General features: G+C 38.2%; 1 protein-coding gene and 1 non-coding gene across 4 annotated transcripts in view; one reads left to right on the top strand and one right to left on the bottom strand.

The window, feature by feature from the left end:
- Adgrb3 (adhesion G protein-coupled receptor B3) overlaps positions 1 to 18,513 on the top strand; it is a 729,205-nt gene that overhangs the window by 342,638 nt on the left and 368,054 nt on the right. For all 3 annotated transcript variants that reach the window (XM_031367067.1, XM_031367069.1, XM_031367068.1), the window contains exons 11-12: positions 2,315 to 2,383; positions 6,451 to 6,559. In XM_031367067.1, the coding sequence (XP_031222927.1) occupies positions 2,315 to 2,383; positions 6,451 to 6,559 (178 nt within the window). The remainder of the gene's footprint in view (positions 1 to 2,314; positions 2,384 to 6,450; positions 6,560 to 18,513) is intronic.
- LOC116089556 lies at positions 16,401 to 16,502 on the bottom strand. The gene has a single exon (XR_004118352.1). It is a non-coding gene; the product is annotated as a U6 spliceosomal RNA (small nuclear RNA).

Raw genomic sequence — 18,513 nt, 5'->3', positions numbered from 1 at the left:
CTGTGTGTGTGTGTGTGTGTGTGTGTGTGTGTGTGTACAGTGGCCTCCGTGAAGAGCAGGAAGTCACTGACCCACTGTCAGAAAAACATGCTTTGTGAAGCGTTTTTTCCAGAAATGGAGCTGCATTTGCACAAATTGCTTCCCTCTTCCTCTCAGTGTCTCTTGTTAGCAGCAGCATGCATTTTGCATGAGAGCTGCAGGGATTAAGATGCAAACCAAGGTCAAGGACCTCAGCATAGCCATCCTGTATGCTCAGGGATGAAACCTACAACATTTGCCTCATTAGCTCTCTGTCCCCTACCGAGTTAACCAGCCATAGGCAATTGGAGAACTCTGAAGGTTAATTCTTTCTTCCCATAGGTAGAGTTACAGCTCAATGAACTAAGCCCTTAAAATGTTAACACTCCAAGCAAGGAATTTTAAGTGGTAAAAATGGCAGGTAGTACAGCAAGGTTAAGTGAGTTGAAAATAGGTTGAAAGCAGACTTAGTACTCAGCCCCCAACAGTTGCGTAAACTATTCTAGAACTTTCACAGAAGTTACAACTTGAAACATGTTCCCACCATGTGATTGCCAGGAACTGTTAAAATAAATAGCACAAATAGGCCAATTAAATATAGATTCTAACAGCTTCAAACCACAGAAGAGGAAAGGAAGCTGCCTTGGTTTTCATCTAAAACCACCCAGGTGATTTTATTATCGATGAGAGCAAATGCTTGTTTTGAAAAGCTCTATGTGGAGAAGACAAACAAAGCCAATGAATTAATATTATTTCTGCCCACAAGGGAGTCCTGCCCTAAGCTAGTGAGTCAGTATGTTGCAATGTGCTGATTTAACCACCTAAAGACCAGTTAGATAGGATAAAACCAAGGAACCAACTAAGACTACAACCAAGCGGCCTCCATCTTTGTACCCTGTCTCTACTATACTCTGTGCAGGTCTCAGGCTACCCTTCAATGGGTATTCTGTATCTCTTCTCCTGACTTCTGTATCTTGATGGCACAGCATAATGTGAGAACACAGACAAGTCTTTCTGGTGACGGGTCACTTGTGAAATTGTCAGGGGCAGAACAGAGCTGGATGCAATATGTCAACATGCTCACATTGAATGAGCAATGAACATTTGAATGAGTTTGTCTGTTTGGAAATAAAAAGTCAGACATCATTTGCATAGTTCTAGATGAAGATTTAAAAACCAAGAGGTCTTTTGTCATTAGCACTGAAGACTCTGGGCAAGGATTTGGAACTTTTAAAAGATCATGCATGTTATATGTTGACCCATTCAAAAAAAAAGTCAGAGATACAAACCAGTGATTCAAAAAGTACATGTTCTTTTTGTCAGAAAACTTGAATGTTTCTTTACACATTTCAGTGGTTAGTTGAAAAGCAAAAATACCATAACTAGGAAAAGGCAGAGCAAGCCTTCTACTGAGGAGCCTGAGTCAGGCTTGCCCGTCATCCTGGTCTAACTATGCTGTTGTTAGAAAGAGTGAGATAGTAGTCCTGGTTTGCAGTTCACAAGGTAACTTCTAATAGACCAGTGCAAGTGATCTCTTTAAAGAGGAATAAAACATTTGTAAAGAATAACTCTCCGACTACATTACAGTTGATAGTAGAGGTAACAATAGTAGAGGGACAAGCCATTGTGAACAAAAGGTGTCTTACCTGTCTGGCTGCTGCTGGGATGCAGATGCTGGGATGCAGATTTGAAGGATTATGGTGCTGAGGAGACTTCTTTTGTATTGGTTATTTCATTTATTTACGTTTCAAATGTTATTCCCCTTCCCAGTTTTCATTCTGCAAACCCCCTATCCTACCCCCTCTTCCTGCTTCTATAAGGGTGCTCTCCCACCAACCCACCTACTCCTGCCTCCCCTATGTCATAGCACTCCCCTATGCTGGAGCTTTGAGCCTCCACAAGACCAAGAGTACTTCCTCCCATTGATGCCAGATAAGGCCTTCCTCTGCTACATATGCAGCTGGAGCCATGAGCCCCTCCATGTGTATAGTCTTTGGTTGGTAGTTTAGTCCCTGGGAACTCTGGGGGGTCTGGTTGGTTGATAATGTTCTTCCTATGGATTGCAAACCCCTTCAGCTCCCTCAGGCCTTCCCCTGACTCTTCCATTGGGGACCCCATTCTCAGCCCGATAGTTGGTTGCAAGCATCCACATTTGTATTCGTCATAAAGATCAAGAATGCGTTGGGATGTAAAGCAATGATGCAGGTAGTCATATGATAGAATTGTTCCAAATGGGTGTTTCACAAAGTACATTATCACATAGAATACTAAACTTCTTATCTAATTTAATTTACAGAACTTCTTTCAAATAGTTAGCAACCTTCTTGACGAAGAAAACAAGGAGAAATGGGAAGACGCACAGCAGGTAAGGACCAGATTATTTTAGAATTGATGACAAAGTTAGCTAGATATGGTTCTTAAAAGGCATTAACACTCAATAGTTTGGTTCTCTGAGTGTAAAAAAGGATCTTAGAAATCATTCTAAATGACAAAACAGCCATCTTTACAGAAATCAAGTCATCATTTAGAATCTCAGCCCATGGAAGAAATTTTGTGTGAGCATATAAAAAAGGGAGCATGTTTAGCTAATTTGCAACTTCCAGAAACAAATATGTGATCACTATGTAAATTGGCAATAGGTGTCATCCTGGTTTATAGACAATGGAAAACAAGATAATTTAAGAGAATTTATCTCAGTGGAAGTGATGTGCTATTTACCAATGAGAAAGACAATTGCATTTCATTCATGCATCACAGGATCTGCCTCATGTGTACAGACATGGATTCTCATTCAGTTTTTAACACAAACTCTCATAAACACTCATATTCAAGTTTTCTTTGCTGCTGTGCCTTATCCGTTAGGGAGCTTTGTACTATCTTGGCTCATTTACAAATGCTTAGCCCTCTCATGCTATACTGATGTGTGTACTGTGAGACTCCCTTCCTAGAACAGAAAAGGTGTTTTACAGGTAAACAAAGAGGAAGTATAGTGTTTAAAATCACTATGGGAATTTAATATATCTGAGCACGAAACTTCTTTCAGCTATCTGGCTTACAAAAGTCCCAAGCTCAAGATGCTCGTGAGAAACAGAATGAGAGTTTACTGAAGTTACTGAAGTCAACCATCCATGCCCTCCCTTCTGTATAGTCACAACTAAGGCCTTCAGGAGGGAGACATGCCCTTTACTCCAGTTATCATAAGACATCCATAAATAACCCAGCATAGCCATCCTCATTATCATGTACCAAGTCTGTGCTTCTGGCCAATGCAAGGGGATAAAAATCACTTTTTAGTTTCAAACTTTGCTCTATCTTCCTCTGCTTCTTTGAATTATACACTTGTCCTTGGCCTTCATCTAGAGGGCAGCCATGTTCCCTCGCTGTGAGGAAGTGGTGTCTTCACCTAGAATCTAGCTGTCATAGACCAGCACATCCTTCCAGACGGCCAGAGACTATTGCTTATGGATACATTTAGAATGCATGTATGATATCCTCTTTAAGACAAGGCAGCAATTCATCACACGGTGTTCTTTACTGGAATGTAACATGAGCAAATAATGAATGGTATCAGACATTCTTGTCAATAGAAAAATCAGGAGTGTGTAATATGTATGTTTAGTTGTGATTTAGGATTACTTCTATTTTCATTTTTATAATATATTTTCAATTGGGACAGCCCTTAATGATGTTTTTTAAAGGATGGTTTGAAATTTTAAAAGAGATTATTTTGTAGCTTTTACTAAACGTGGTTAGAGTAATTGCAGCCACATGGTAAGCATGCATGACAAAAGAAAAGGTGACTTCTTAAAATATAAAAAAAAGGAAAAGGTGTTTAAAACTTACCAAAAATAGTTCTTGTGATCTCTCTTTATCTTTGAGAAGTAGACTTAACAAAAACAATGTTGAAAATAGATCTCAATGTGACTTTAGTAAACCAAATGAGGAACTCTGATGTCAGAATTTGTAAACAAAGTACATTTCTGAAAAACATAGCCACTGAAAGCCTGCTAGTCATTCATCAACCCCAGTAAAGAAGACTCAAACTGTATTTAGATAAAGATCCTTCTTAAGTTGTAGCCTACAAAAGTGAAAGAAGAATGTACTTAATAACAATGTACCCTCTCTCCCCTTTGACATAGACATACACACACATATACATCCACCAACACCATGGTAGGGGTTGGAAGTGGGTTTAAGACATGAATTTCTTCTATACTTCATATTTCCAAGTCTGACCTTATGTCCCTGGCTTATGAAGGTACAAACTGTGTCCAGTTAACCAAATCCATCTAATGCTTATCATGTAAATAACACTGTGGCCTGCCTGATCCCAATGACTCTTCTGCAACAAGGACAGAAGGGACTCATCTATCTGAAGTCCCCATGATCTGGAATGTGTAAAATACTGACCACTAGACCTCTATCAAAAAAGCTTGCCAGTCCTGCTCTATTACACTTGATGGCTATTGGGGAAATAGAATTAATAACAAGATCCTCTGCCAAAGTGAAAAGCCATTCAACAAAAATGGAAGAGATCAGGGAACTTGGTGCTGAACAAGCATGAAGTCAGAGGTCACACATATTACAAGCTGACCTCAGAGACCACATACCTCACCACCTTTGTGTCTTCTATCTAAACAGTAACTGGTCCTACAGTAGAAACCTTCACATGCTTCATTGTGCCATACATATGGCATCATAAAAACACTTGGAAAATGGACCATCTATCCTCTTATGAAGTGGATTTATCCAAAGCAAAGCATACTTCTTATATCCTTTCAAATGGAGACAGTTTTGAAACTTTACAACCAAGCTCATGGAATGGTGAATTTAGGCTGCATAATCTCATAAGACAGAGACCCTCTGTTCAATGATATTTTTACTTCAAAGGGGGAAGTTACTGGATCTTTAATATGTCAGGAGATGTTTTATAGGTTAAAAAGACTTAAACATATTTTCAATAGGCTGAATTATTCTTACTATTGCTAATTTTCCAAAGTAAATACTTTAATAAAAGTGAAGGGAAAGGACATGTTGATGCTGTTTCCAAGACTGAAAATTAAGCCTCTTGTTTTTAATTTGTGTTCAACCCTATATCACACAGCACTCATGAGCTTGCACAAGAAAAGTAAGCATGATACAGTAGAATCAGGAAGCTCCAGGGCCCATAGGTACCTCATTCATGTTCATCAAACGGGATTGATATATTTTTAGAATTGCCACCTCAGGATTGAAAATCTAGGTTAGATAAAGATTGACTTCCCAAATATTTACCATGTTGAATATTGCAGTTTTTGTAGAAAATGTGTATATGTAGGTGGATAGATGAAGTTTGTATATATGAGGTGTTTGACTTTCAGATGTAACAATTATAGCCCTCTGAAAAATACACATATAGGCTGACAACCTACTTGTCCCTTTTCTTCTTGTTCCAGTCACTCACAGCTCTTGCCTTGTGCTATCCAGACAAACAGGTCTTTTCCTCTTCCAATATGGCATTTATAAAACAAAGTAACTAAAACTATATTGATTAATTTTGCATGTTTAGAAGGTGCTGCAATGCTCATGCTCACACACACACACTTAAATAGCACATAATTTCTTAGATGTCTTTGATTTTTACATACGGTATGAGCATTTGCCAGGTTGTGGTGTCTTTGAAAAAACAGATCCTTTTATGTGTACCATGGTGTTGGCAAGGACCATGTGTAGGTAAATTGACTTGCCAGTAGGTAGATGGATAGGTGACTAGCCAGACAATTGGAAAACACAGGTACAGAAATAGATAGATGACAAATGAAACAATGGATAGATACAGCCTTGGTTACTACCAGAGGTACAAAATGGCTTCAGCTACCATGTTAGCCTCCTTGAGATTTTATTTCTAGCCTTCATTAAGCATAATATTCTCACATTGGTTTGTTTCTTTCATGTATATATGTAAATTATTTTCATGATAGCTATGATTATAATCCTAAAATTATTGCTAATGTTGTTCATACAACGACTAATAAAATTATTAGAAGTAAATGTTTCTCATGGGTACTTATGATACATGTTTTTCCATATGAATATTAAGCTAAAAATGCAGAGTCCAATTTTAGTGTTTTCTTATGTAAGCCGGGGTTTTTTTTGAAAGCATAAAGTCATGTTATTTGTGTGTAGACATTCTAACAGCCATTTTGGAAGTTTTTGTGAACTTCTAGAGTGATTAATTAGTGTATCTTGTCACTTCCAAAGCTCTTGCTGTGTGACACCTGGTATCAGATTCAAGTATTAATTTTAAAGCTAATAGGTGATTCCAGCTGCAGACATTTCTCCAAATAAAGTGGATCTCATTTGTAATTTTATTATGCAGTGTATCTTACTTTTCTAGTTATGTGTCCCATTATATGAACTTTTTATCAAGTCTAACTTGCTCTTATTTTTTAGATTTATCCAGGCTCAATAGAATTAATGCAGGTGATTGAAGATTTTATACACATTGTTGGAATGGGGATGATGGACTTTCAAAATTCATACCTAATGACTGGAAATGTAGGTAAGAAATAGGAATATTCCTCAAAACTTTACTGAAATTAAATGCCAGAGTTTGTGCCCCACGTTTCAAGTGTAATGTTCTTGTTTATTATCTTTAGGTATATGTGAAGAAATATATTGTGGAAATTTACTGGTTGTGCTTTAGATAGACCGAGTCCCATGTATGTTAAGTACATATCCCCGTTTAAGTTTGTACTATTACATGACTTTCCATAGGAAGAGCTAACCAACTATCTATTCACCCCAGGTAGTGTACTCACTGCAGAACGAAACAAAATTCTTTCACCCAAATCCAATTTGGTAAATGACTATGTTTGCTAGATGTACTTATAAGAGCCTGCATAGGGGATTTCTTACAACAGCATGCGTGATTTAAAGGCGCTGCATTTCTGAAAGATCTGCCCCAGCACAGATGACAACTTAAGAAAGCAGCTTGCCTAGAGCTCCCTTCTCAAATTGCAGGCAATTCCACTGAAAAGTCTCATTTCTCTCTCTCGCTGGGTGTTTGCTTAATGAATATAACGTGAAGAAGAGGCCCCTTGAGTCTTAAAATGTACTTAGCTTCCTGTATTGTGTAACGATCTTCAGATTCCTGAGTTAGTACATGAACTACCTAAGTCTTAGGATCTCCCTCCCTCCTTTCTCTTCCCTACGTGTTTCAATTTGACACAAATGACCACTTAAGATTTCTTCCCAGGCTCTACTGCATCTGTCCACACCTCCATGGTGATCCTTGAGCTTTGAAAGGGGCAATTTGGGTGTCTCATTATTTTTCTATTTTGAGTGAACATGGTACTACCAGGATTCCCAATATGAAGTTATTCTCAGCATCTTAGGCAGTTATGATTGCCATGTAGTGACCACTCTACACTAAAAAGAATACGTTGCCCTCCAATGGGAAGGGGCTTTGTATCAATTACAACTTCATTTCACCATGTCGTAAAACCAAATGAATGTGCCTCTAGCAACAAGAACTGACAATCTAATTCTACTGTGTGATCAACATGTATCTCCATGGCCTTTATGGTTTACATGGATTCAGGGAAGGTAAAATACTAGTAAGAGCCAGTTGTTTATCCAGTAACTTTAGGCCTCCTGGGAGTTTCATTTTCTAACAACACAATGTTTCTTTTTACAAACACTCCAACTTTTGTTTTTACTGTTATTCTAAACTTTTCCAAATGTGTAACCACACAAAGGTTAGCATTATATAATGAAACACTTTAGAGAGTATGGCCAGAATCACAAATTGAGCACTGGTATTTTAAACAAATGCCAGTGGCAGTGGGTTTGGGGATTTAGAAGGATGAAGGTTAAAAGAAAGTTCTAGATTCAATGCAGCACTGCTTATATTAGCTGCTTTAGTAGAAGAACATTGTTACACCTAGTGGTATAGATGAGGACATCACTCTATCTAGCCTTTTGCGGCTCCCAGTCACTTCCCACTAGCACCTCTCAGCCTTCTCATTCTTGGGTACAACTGTGCGGCTACGACATATATTTCCACCCCTGTAGGACCTGACAGGGAACTAAAGCTGCTGGACATGCCCCAGGACTAAAGGGAAGCAAGGCTATGAACTATCTCGCTCCTCCCATGGCTGGACTTGGAATCTGAGAGGCTCCAGGCATTGTACCCTGGCTGCAAACTGTCCACTGGCCACACATGCAGCTAAAGTGTCCCTTCCAAACACCCATCTTACATATACTCCATTTGCTTTTGAGTAACTGATAGTCTCCCTTATCTGTTTTTCTTTCTATATCTTTCATTTTCTTGTAGACTCACAAGTTCTGTCATGCTTTATAAACTCAGTTTATATGCCAGTCTAAATTATCCAGATCTGCCAGAGACTTTATAAGGATCAGATCCCCTCACGCTGTTTATTTAACAAAGTCCCTGAAACATCATGCAAGTCTCCTGGGCTCTGACCAATTATTTCTTTATTCTTTTAAGATGATGTTTCTGTTAAATCAGGAGAACTGGGCATCAAACACCCCCTGTACCATGCACATTTTTCTCACTAATGTGGTTTTTTTTTTTTTTTATCCTGTTATCATCCAGTTCCTGATACTCTGGGTGACCTCGACTGGCCAGAACTAACTGTCTCTAATGGCTTTTATGAGCCAGTTTGTCAGGGAGTAATTTCCCTCATACTGCCTTTGATTATGCAGCCTTTTTGTCTGGGAGACATGAGTAGTTTGCATTATTCTGTTTCTCTACCCCATGGCATTTAGACTGATCCCATCTATAGCTACATCCCACACCACATGAGCCAAACTTTAAGACTATGTTTGAGAGCCATTCACAATTAAAACAATTATTATGAATTCCCATACTGGCCTATTCAGAAAGTCTAGGTTTGTGCATTAGATCATGAATTTTCCCTTTTTATGTTAAAGATAAGACCTGAGAGTTATCTTCTATCACTTTGATCTTGATCTCTATCTGATTTTTCCCCAAGACTATATGTATAGGGATCCCACAATGAATGTTTTTATTAGATGTTTTCTTTATTTACATGTCATACAATATCCCCTTTCCCAGGTTCCCCTCCAAAAACAAGAAAAAAATAAACTAAAATAAACAAAAACAAACCCCTGTTCCCTCCCCTCTTCCCCGGGTCACTATCCCACCCTCTTCTGCCTCCTGGCCCTGGCATTCCCCTGACTGGGACGTAGAACTTTCACAGGGCCAAGGGTCTCTCCTCCCATTGATGACCAACTTGGCCATCCTCTGCTATATATATGCTGCTGGAACCATTAGTCCCACCATTTATATTCTTTGGTTGGTGGTTTAATCTCTGGGAGCTCTGAGGGTACTAGGTAGTTCATATTGTTGTTCGTCCTAAGGGGCTGCAAGCCCTTCAACTCCTTCGGTCCTTTTTCTAGCTCCTATACTAGGGACCCTGTACTCAGTTCAGTGGATAGCTGTGAACCTCTACTTCTGTATTAGTTGGGTAGTGTCAGAGACTTTCAGGAGACAGCTATATCAGGCTCCTGTCAGCCAGCACTTGCTGGCATCCACAATAGTGTCTGGATTTGATGATTGAATATGGGAAGGATTCCCAGGTGGAGCAGACTCTGGCTTGTCCTTCCTTCAGTCTCTACTCCATAGTTAGTCTCTACAACTCCTTCCATGGGTGTTTTGTTCTCCCTTTTAAGAAGGAACGAAGTATCCACACTTTGGTCTTCCTTCCTCTTGTGTTTCTTGTGGTTTGTGGATTGTACTTTGTGTATTCTGATCTTCTGGGCTAATATCCACTTATCAAAGAATACATACCATGTGTGTTCTTTTGTGATTGGGTTATCTCACTCAGGATGATATTCTCCAGATCCATCCATTTCCCCCAAGAAATTCATAAATTCATTGTTTTTAATAGCTGAATAGCACACCATTGAGTAGATGTACCACAATTTCTGTGTCCATTCTTCTGTTGAGGGACATCTGGGTGGTTTCCAATTTTTGGCTATTTATTATACATAAGGTTGCTGTGAACATGGTGGAGCATGTGTCCTTATTACATGTTGAGGCATCTTCTGGGTATATGCTCAGGAGAGGTATAGCTGGGTCCTCAAGTAGTATTTGAGGAACCACCAAACTGATTTCCAGAGTGGGTGTACTAGCTTGCAATCCCACCAGCAGTGAAGAAGTGTTCCTCTTTCTCCACAACCTCTCAAGCATCTGCTATCACCTGAGTTTTTGATCCTAGTCATTCCGACTGGAGTGAGGTGGAATTTCAGGGTTGTCTTGATTTGCATTTTCTTATATTTTTGGTTGTGAGCCTAGCCTTTAACGGCTGAGCCATCTCTCCAGCCCTGCATTTTCTGATGACTAAGGATGTTGAAGATTTCTTTAGGTGCTTCTCAGCCATTCGGTATTCCTCAGTTGAGAATTCTTTGTTTAGCTCTGTACCCCATTTTTAATAGGGCTATTTGGTTATCTGGAGTCTAACTTCTTGAGTTCTTTGTATATATGGATAATAGCCCTCTATCAGATACAAGATTGGTAAAGATCTTTCCCCAACTTGTTGGTTGCTGTTTTGTCCTATTGACAGTGTCTTTTGCCTTATAGAAGCTTTGCAATTTTATGAGGTCCCATTTGACAATTCTTGATCTTAGAGCAGAAGCTATTGGTGTTTTGTTCAGGAAATTTCCCTGTGCCCATGTGCTCAAGGCTCTTTCCCACTTTCTTTTCTATTAGTTTCAGTGTATTTGGTTTTATGTGGATGTCCTTGATTCGCTTGGACTTGAACTTTGTACAAGGAGACAGGAATGGATCGATTTGCATTCTTCTACATGCTAACTGCCTGTTGAGCCAGCACCATTTGTTGAAAATGCTATCTTTTTTTCCACTGGATTGTTTTAGATCCTTTGTCAAAGATCAAGTGGCCATAGGTTTGTGGGTTCATTTCTGGGTCTTCAATTCTATTCCATTGATCTAACTGCCTGTCACTATATCAATACCATGCAGCTTTTATCACAATTGCTCTGTAATACAGCTTAAGGTCCAGAATGGTGATTCCACCAGAGGTTCTGATCTGTCCATTGCAGAGAGTGGGGTGTTGAAATCTCCTACTATTATTGTGTGTGGTACAATGTGTGCTTTGAGCTTTAGTAAAGTTTCTTTTATGAATGTAGATGCCCTTGTATTTGGAGCATAGAGATTCAGAATTGAGAGTTCATCTTGGTAGATCATACCTTTGCTGATATAAAGTGTCCCTCCTTATCTTTTTGGATCACTTTAGGGTGAAAGTCTTTTTTATTCAATATTAGAATGGCTACTCCAGCCTTTTTCTTGGGACCATTGGCTTGGAAAATTGTTTTCCAGTCTTTTATTCTGAGGTAGTGTCTGTCTTTGTCACTGAAGTGTGTTTCATGTATGCAACAAAATGTTGGGTCCTGTTTATGTACCCAGTCTGTTAGTCTATGTCTTTTTATTGGGGGATTGAGTCTATTGATATTAATAGACATTAAGAAAAGGTAATTGTTGCTTCCTCTTATTTTTGTTGTTAGAGTTGGAATTCCATTCATGTGGCTATCTTCTTTTAGTTTTGTTGGAAGATTACTTTTTTGCTTTTTCTAGGATGTAATTTCCTTCCTTGTATTGAAGTTTTCCATTTATTAACTTTTGAAGGGCTGGATTTGTGGAAATATATTGTGTAAATTTGGTTTTGTCATGGAATACTTTGGTTTCTCCATCTATGGTGATTGAGAGTTTTGTTGGGTATAGTATCCTGGGCTGGCATTTGTGTTCTCTTAGGGTCTGTATGATATCAACCATACATAGCAATCAAGCCAGAGGATCTTCTGGCTTTCATAGTCTCTGGCAAGAAGTCTGGTGTAATTCTGGTAGGTCTGCCTTTATATGTTAGTTAACTTTTTTCCCTCACTGCTTTTAATATTTTTTCTTTATTTTGTGCATTTGGTGCTTTTCCTATTATGTGACAGGAGGAATTTCTTTTCTGGTCCAGTCTATTTGGAGTTCTATAGGCTTCTATGGGCATCTCTTTCTTTAGGTTAGGGAAGTTTTCTTCTATAATTTTGTTGAAGATATTTACTGGCCCTTTAAGTTGGAGGTCTTCACTCTCTTCTATACCTATTATCTTTAAGTTTGGTCTTCTCATTGTGTCCTGGATTTCCTGAATGTTTTGGTTTAGGAACTTTTTGCATGTTGTGTTTTCTTTGACGGTTGTGTCAATGTTTTCTATGGTATCTTCTGTACCTGACATTCTCTCTTCTATCTCTTGTATTCTGTTGGTGATGCTCGCATCTATGGTTCCTGACTTCTTTCCTAGGATTTCTATCTCCAGAGTTGTCTCTCTTTGTGATTTCTTAACTTTTTCTAATTCCACTTTTAGGTCCTGGATGGTTTTGTTGAAGTCCTTCACCTGTTTGGTTGTACTTTCCTGTAATTCTTTAAGGGATTTTGTGTTCCTCTTTAAGGGCTTCTACTTGTTTACTAGTGTTCTCCTATAATTCTTTAAAGGATTTTTGTGTTTCTTCTTTAAGGGCTTGAACCTGTATACTTTTGTTCTCCTGTATGTCTTTAAGGGAGTTATTCATGCCCTGCTTAAATTCCTCTATCACCATCATGAGATATGATTTTAGATCCAAATCTTGCTTTTCCGGTGTTTGGGGATATCCAGGATTTGCTGTGGTGGGAATACTAGGTTCCGATCAAGCCAAGAAGTCTTGATTTCTGTTGGTAAGATTCTTGCGTTTGCCTTTCGCCATCTGTTGATCTCTTGTGTTGGATGGTCTTGCTGTCTCGGGCTGGAGCTTGTTCCTCCTGTGGGTCTATAAGCCTGGGTCAGCACTTCAGGGAGATCAGTGCTCCTCTGGTAAGACCCGTGTCCAGAGGGCTGTGGATTAGTAGTCCCTCCTGAGACCTGGAGTCAGAACAAACCCTAGAGACAGGCTCTCCACTTGCTGGAAAGGTGCAGAGAGAGCTGTGGATCTGCAGTCCCTCCTTGGTGTAGATGGAGGTAGAAAGGATCCTGGGCTGGCTGCCCTGCCACTCTGAGTCCTGTGCTTCCTGGCTGGTCCCGCCTTAGAAAGTCACCAGAGAGAAATCTTACCTGAGTCCCTGGGTTCTGGAATTCCCTGGAGGCAAGCTTTCCACTTGCAGGGAATGGGCAGAGTGGGCTGTGGATCACAGTCCCTCCTAGGTGTAGATGGAGGTAGAAAGGATCCTGTACCAGCAGCCCTCCCACTGCTGAGGCCTGTGCCTCCCGGCTGGTCCCACCTTAGCCCACAATGAAATTTTTAGTAGAGATACAACTTGTATTTTTTTATCTTTGAATGTAGCTGACTATAAGAAACAACAAGCCAATATGTCTGTCTCATCCTCTGATTTCTATATCCTTCCTTCTGAACCAGAATCTAGGCCAGAAAAATAGTATCTCCACATCTGTTTACCATTTCTTCTTTGTGTATACAAGTTCTTTCCAGGCAAAAACAGGGCCTCAGTTACAAACATATTCTATCACCCAAAGAAGGATGATAGAAACCCCACCTCCTATATAATGTCTCCAGGGATTGCAATATATTTTCTAGTTTAGGGGTCATTTGAAGGCTATCCCTGTCATCAAATGAGAGCTGCTATACCACATAGGTGAAGACAGCAACCATGGGATCCACCCATCCCAGAGTGCTCTGCTATCAGCTCTGTATATGTCAGCTGAATGCAATAACATGGGAAGGTGCACATACCTGCCACTACAGCATGGGAACACCATACCACACAGGGAAAGGTATGATTCCATATGGAAATATTGTCCCTGAATATTCTAGCCTCAGGTTCATGCTTTCTCACCTGTTTTAGAAACCATGCAACTGTTCTTCCCAACTTATCTTTGGTTCTGTGAATCCGCTTTCAGATTCTACTTGTGTTACATAACTTGCTGAAGACACCTGAACAAGTGTCATTGCAACTGAGATAGGTCCCAGTGACAGGCTTAAAAGGTGTTCTGTGAAAGTCCAGCTTGGTGAGCTAGTGAGTTTACTGGGCTTGCTTGCAAAAATGTGGGTAAAAAGTCACATAGAGTGTCATCAAAAGTAGCTGGATAACTGAAAAACCTGTTCCTTGTGAACAGAATTAGTGAAAGGTGCATTTCCAGAATTCTGTCTAACCTGCAGGTATCTCCACAGGAGAGCATGCCTTCCTATAGGAGTGACCTGCAGTGTATGTAATCTTACAAAGAGGATTTTGAGAATTGAAACTTTCTAGATATTCCAAGTCTTATAAGTTTTTGAATTTCCTTAGCCTTGTAAGTTTCATGACTTCCTGGGTTTTGTATTCCTCTCTCTTCCACCCAGGAGTAAAAATTTCAATGTGAGGAAAGCAGTCAATACATTATTACACACACACACACACACACACACACACACACACACACACACACACTCCCCTCTGCATGAACCATGGTCCCACAGTGTGTTTCTATACATGTTTCTGTAGAGGTTAATATATCCTTATTTTGTTTTCATTTGCCAAGTGTTCCTTACTATCTATCAAATATAATTTAGAACATTATACACTAATGATGTAAAAAAACAACCATGGAACTTCATTTTCTCCCATATATTATGCATAGGCTATTGAGTCACTTCCTTACTAAGCTTTTCAGAGTGCTTCCCAGGCACATGTGACCATGCCACTGCTGGGGTTTTCTTAAATATCTTCCAGGATGCCATAGATTATTTAGATCTCTGTTGTGACGTCTAAAATGATAAACTCCTTTTCCTTGCTGTTACCATTACATTTCCTGAGATTCTTATGAGGAGCTAAAAACCCCATGCCATGTTTTCTACAGAGCCAACAATTACTACATTAAGTAAATGGCATATTTCTCTTTGCAGATGAAAATTAGTGAAGAACAAAGAAATTGTCTTTTTCATTATTACACAAATTGATTTTATGAAGGATTGGAATTTTATTTCCTTAATACTTCCTGACCTGATTTTTACTGTGATTCAAAAGGATTTTCTTCTATTTGCCATGCTACAATTATCTTCATATAAAGACAATGGATAATAAGGTGTTATTATTATTACTAATTTCAGCACTGGTCTGAAGGGTTTGAGACATGTCTGGTCTACATAAGGCATTTTCAAAAACAAAATAATAAAGTATGTTATTAGATCAATAACAGATATTTAAAATTACTATAAAGCAATGAGTTACAGACACTTTGGGGCTGAAGTGACCTTTTCACAGGGGTCACCTAAGACTATCAGAAAGTATATATATATATTATGATTCATAACAGTAGAAAAATAATTTTAGGGTTGGAGATCATTGCAACACAAGGAGCTATAATATACAGTCACAGAGCTAGGAAGGTTGAGAACCTTTGCAAGGAACCAAAGGTAATTTCTAGTCAAGTATGTTTAAGTTTTGGCTTAATCTAAAGTGTTTCAAAATAATATATCAAATTACCTATAGTAGTAGTAGTAGTAGTAGTAGTAGTAGTAGTAGTAGTAGTAGTAGTAGTGACAAAGTATTATGTCCAGAATTTAAACATCATAAGTAAATATTTATTTTATACATTTATCTTGTTTCACTATTATTATATTGTGGAATGTTTTGCATATCTCATTTATAACACAAAAGTCCCAACTTACTGACTGACCACTGATAAGAAGTCTTATGTATCACTGATCTGTGTCCAAGTAATATCTAGACCCTTACTATAGTTTGGTGACTGTAACTGGGAGCTATTCTGTACCAGGAGGGATTACCTACTAAGTGTCAAGTTGCACCATCTGGGTGATTGCTAAATGTTCGGGAATGGTGTGCCAGAAGTGAGAACTAATAATGTGCTAACTGATTTCTAAAACCTTATTTTTGAAAGTGATAGTCTTACATATGAGAATAATAAGTTATGCTTAAAATTATAAACTTAATTTATCAAGATAAAAAGGTTGTGTGTTCCAATTAACTTTTTTGGGGGAAATAGCCAATATGTCTTGGAATAGTTTTCTTCCAAAATAATTTCAGTAAAATGTTTCAACACATCTTCAATTAAAAAAAAGTGCCTCCATGTATATCACTATGTGGCAAATGAAGATTTATACTTTGCTAAAACTTATATGATTAGAAGTAAAAAGAATATCCAAATGTAGCCAAATTTTCAAAAGATATATATCAATACCTTTAATATGCCATTAGGAAAATAATTTTATAAAAAGAGCTAAAGCAAAGTAAATTTTGCTTCTCCCCCAGGAAATTTCACGTGTCAGCTCAACATTCATTTAAAATGTAGTTTTCACAATAACTTTATGTAACGTATTAAATTTACTCACCTTATAAAGAAATTGATTTATCTATTTTTACTACGGATTATTTATTTTTGCACTTCTCAAATGTGTATGTCATCTTCACTCAGGGGCCAAGATAATCTCTATATCATTCCAATTTTAATGTATGTATTGCCAAAGCATGCACAAGAATAGTCTATTCATTATAATTATTTGTTTTACTTTTTGAGTTAGAACTAGAAATGTATTCATTGACCTGAATCCAAATATCAGTAATATGTTGTATATTGTTAGCTTATGGATTACATTCAATTTTAAAAAATAAAATTAATTCTGACTAAAAAAAATTAATATTTTTTCTCAATTTTCTGTGAGATTGGCTTTACTAATGCAAATGAATTACTTCAGACTCTGTGATGCTCTAATCCCATTACTCAGAGTCAGAAGCAGAATTGTTAGTTCTAGTACAACTTAAACTTCAGAGCAAGACGATGACCCCAATATGTAAAACGTCAATAGTAGCAGAGCCAACAAGCACCTGCAGACATGGCTCAGCTATTAAAAAACCTGACTGTTCTTAGAGAGGACTTGGGTTCAATTCCCAGCATCCACATGGTAGCTCTCAACTGTTTGTAACTCCATTCCCAAAGGATCTTAGGACCTCTCCTGGCATTTTTAGGCACCAGGCATCCATGTGTGCATAAATATAAAAGCAGACCAAGAACCCATGCACGTCATTGTTAAGTCTTTAAAAATTACATAAATAAATAAACATGCCATGTAAACCAAATGCTGGAAATTAACTATTTAAAGTAGGTTTGTATTTCAAGACTATTTTGCTTCGGTTAAATGTTTTGAACATTAAATTATTCGATAAAGAAGAATGAGAAATTTTTTTTAAAAAAACTATTTCTAGGGAAAGAAGCATTTGATCATTTATGATAGACTTTGAAGGTTTGCAGATGTTCTTTACCATTCGAGATGAAGGAAACAATTAGCAAACAGATGGTTACATTGCACACAATTGTTTTTATCAAAGATGATTAAGAGGTGTCCTGCCCAGCTTTAAAATATTCCTTTATTCTCTAAACTCCAGTTTAGAGAATCAATGCCCTCTTCTGGCCTTTGTGGTTATGTGCATGCATATTTTACATACACATATACTCAGGACCGCATAAATACATATAAAAGAGAAGAAATAAACCTCTAAAGAAAAAAAAAACTTGTTACATTTTAGAATTATCTGGGAAGACAATTTTAGTTTTAAAATTATGTATATCAGGTTGCTGTGTAGGGATATTTGTGAATGTGCGTGTGTGTGCGTCTCGTGTGTGTGTGTGTTGTGTGTGTGTGTGTGTGTGTGTGTGTGTGTGTGTGTGTGTGTGTGTGTGAGTCTGTGTCTGTGTGTGTATGAGCATGCAGGAGGGATCACCATTTTTTATTTGATGTCCCAGGATGGCACTATTCCCTAGATAACAGGTCCTGAACTGTGTAGGAAAGGTATATAAGCTTATGATTTCTCTGCCAACCAGCATGCAGCATCCTCTGGCTCCTCTTACATTTCTTTGGCTATGGAGTGAGTTCCTTGGTCAGAGTTATTGCTTTGTGAAACATCACATAAGCACGCCTTCAAGACCCACATGGGCTCCTGCCTTGACTTTCCTCAATTGTAGACTATAAATTCGAATTTTAAACTAAAATAAACCCTTTGTTTTCTAAGTTAGATCAGGATGCCTTATCACAACAGCACAGAGAAAACTGGGACAGATAGATATCTAGGTTGAGATTGTGTTTAGAATATAAGCACTTTGTTTTGATTTTTTCAAAAACAACATTACTATTTATGGAAGTAAAGAAAAAGATGAGAGCCATTTTATGAGACAAGTTTCTGAATTCTAAGGACAATTTAGAATCACTGAAGCTTGACTTGGTAAGAGTCCTGCTCTGGTAGGGAGGCTCTTAGAGCAGAAAATAGAGCTACAGCTACTGGGGAAGACTGAAAACATAATTAGTGTGAATAGAGATAAAGGGCTCTTAACTGCAATCAGTGTGTGACATAATGAAGAATTGAATTAGTAAAAGTATGAATAAAAACCAAATGTGGGAATGAATTTGAGATTCTCTCTGAGGTTGGAATTGATTGGATTCCGTAACTGATGGTTCTGTGAGAGTACAGGGAGAAATTGAGACTATATT

Source organism: Mastomys coucha, unplaced genomic scaffold, assembly GCF_008632895.1.
Source record: "Mastomys coucha isolate ucsf_1 unplaced genomic scaffold, UCSF_Mcou_1 pScaffold14, whole genome shotgun sequence".
Classification (NCBI taxonomy): domain Eukaryota; kingdom Metazoa; phylum Chordata; class Mammalia; order Rodentia; family Muridae; genus Mastomys; species Mastomys coucha.
The sequence above is the reverse complement of the archived record's forward strand: the minus strand, read 5'-3'. Positions and strand labels throughout refer to the sequence as shown.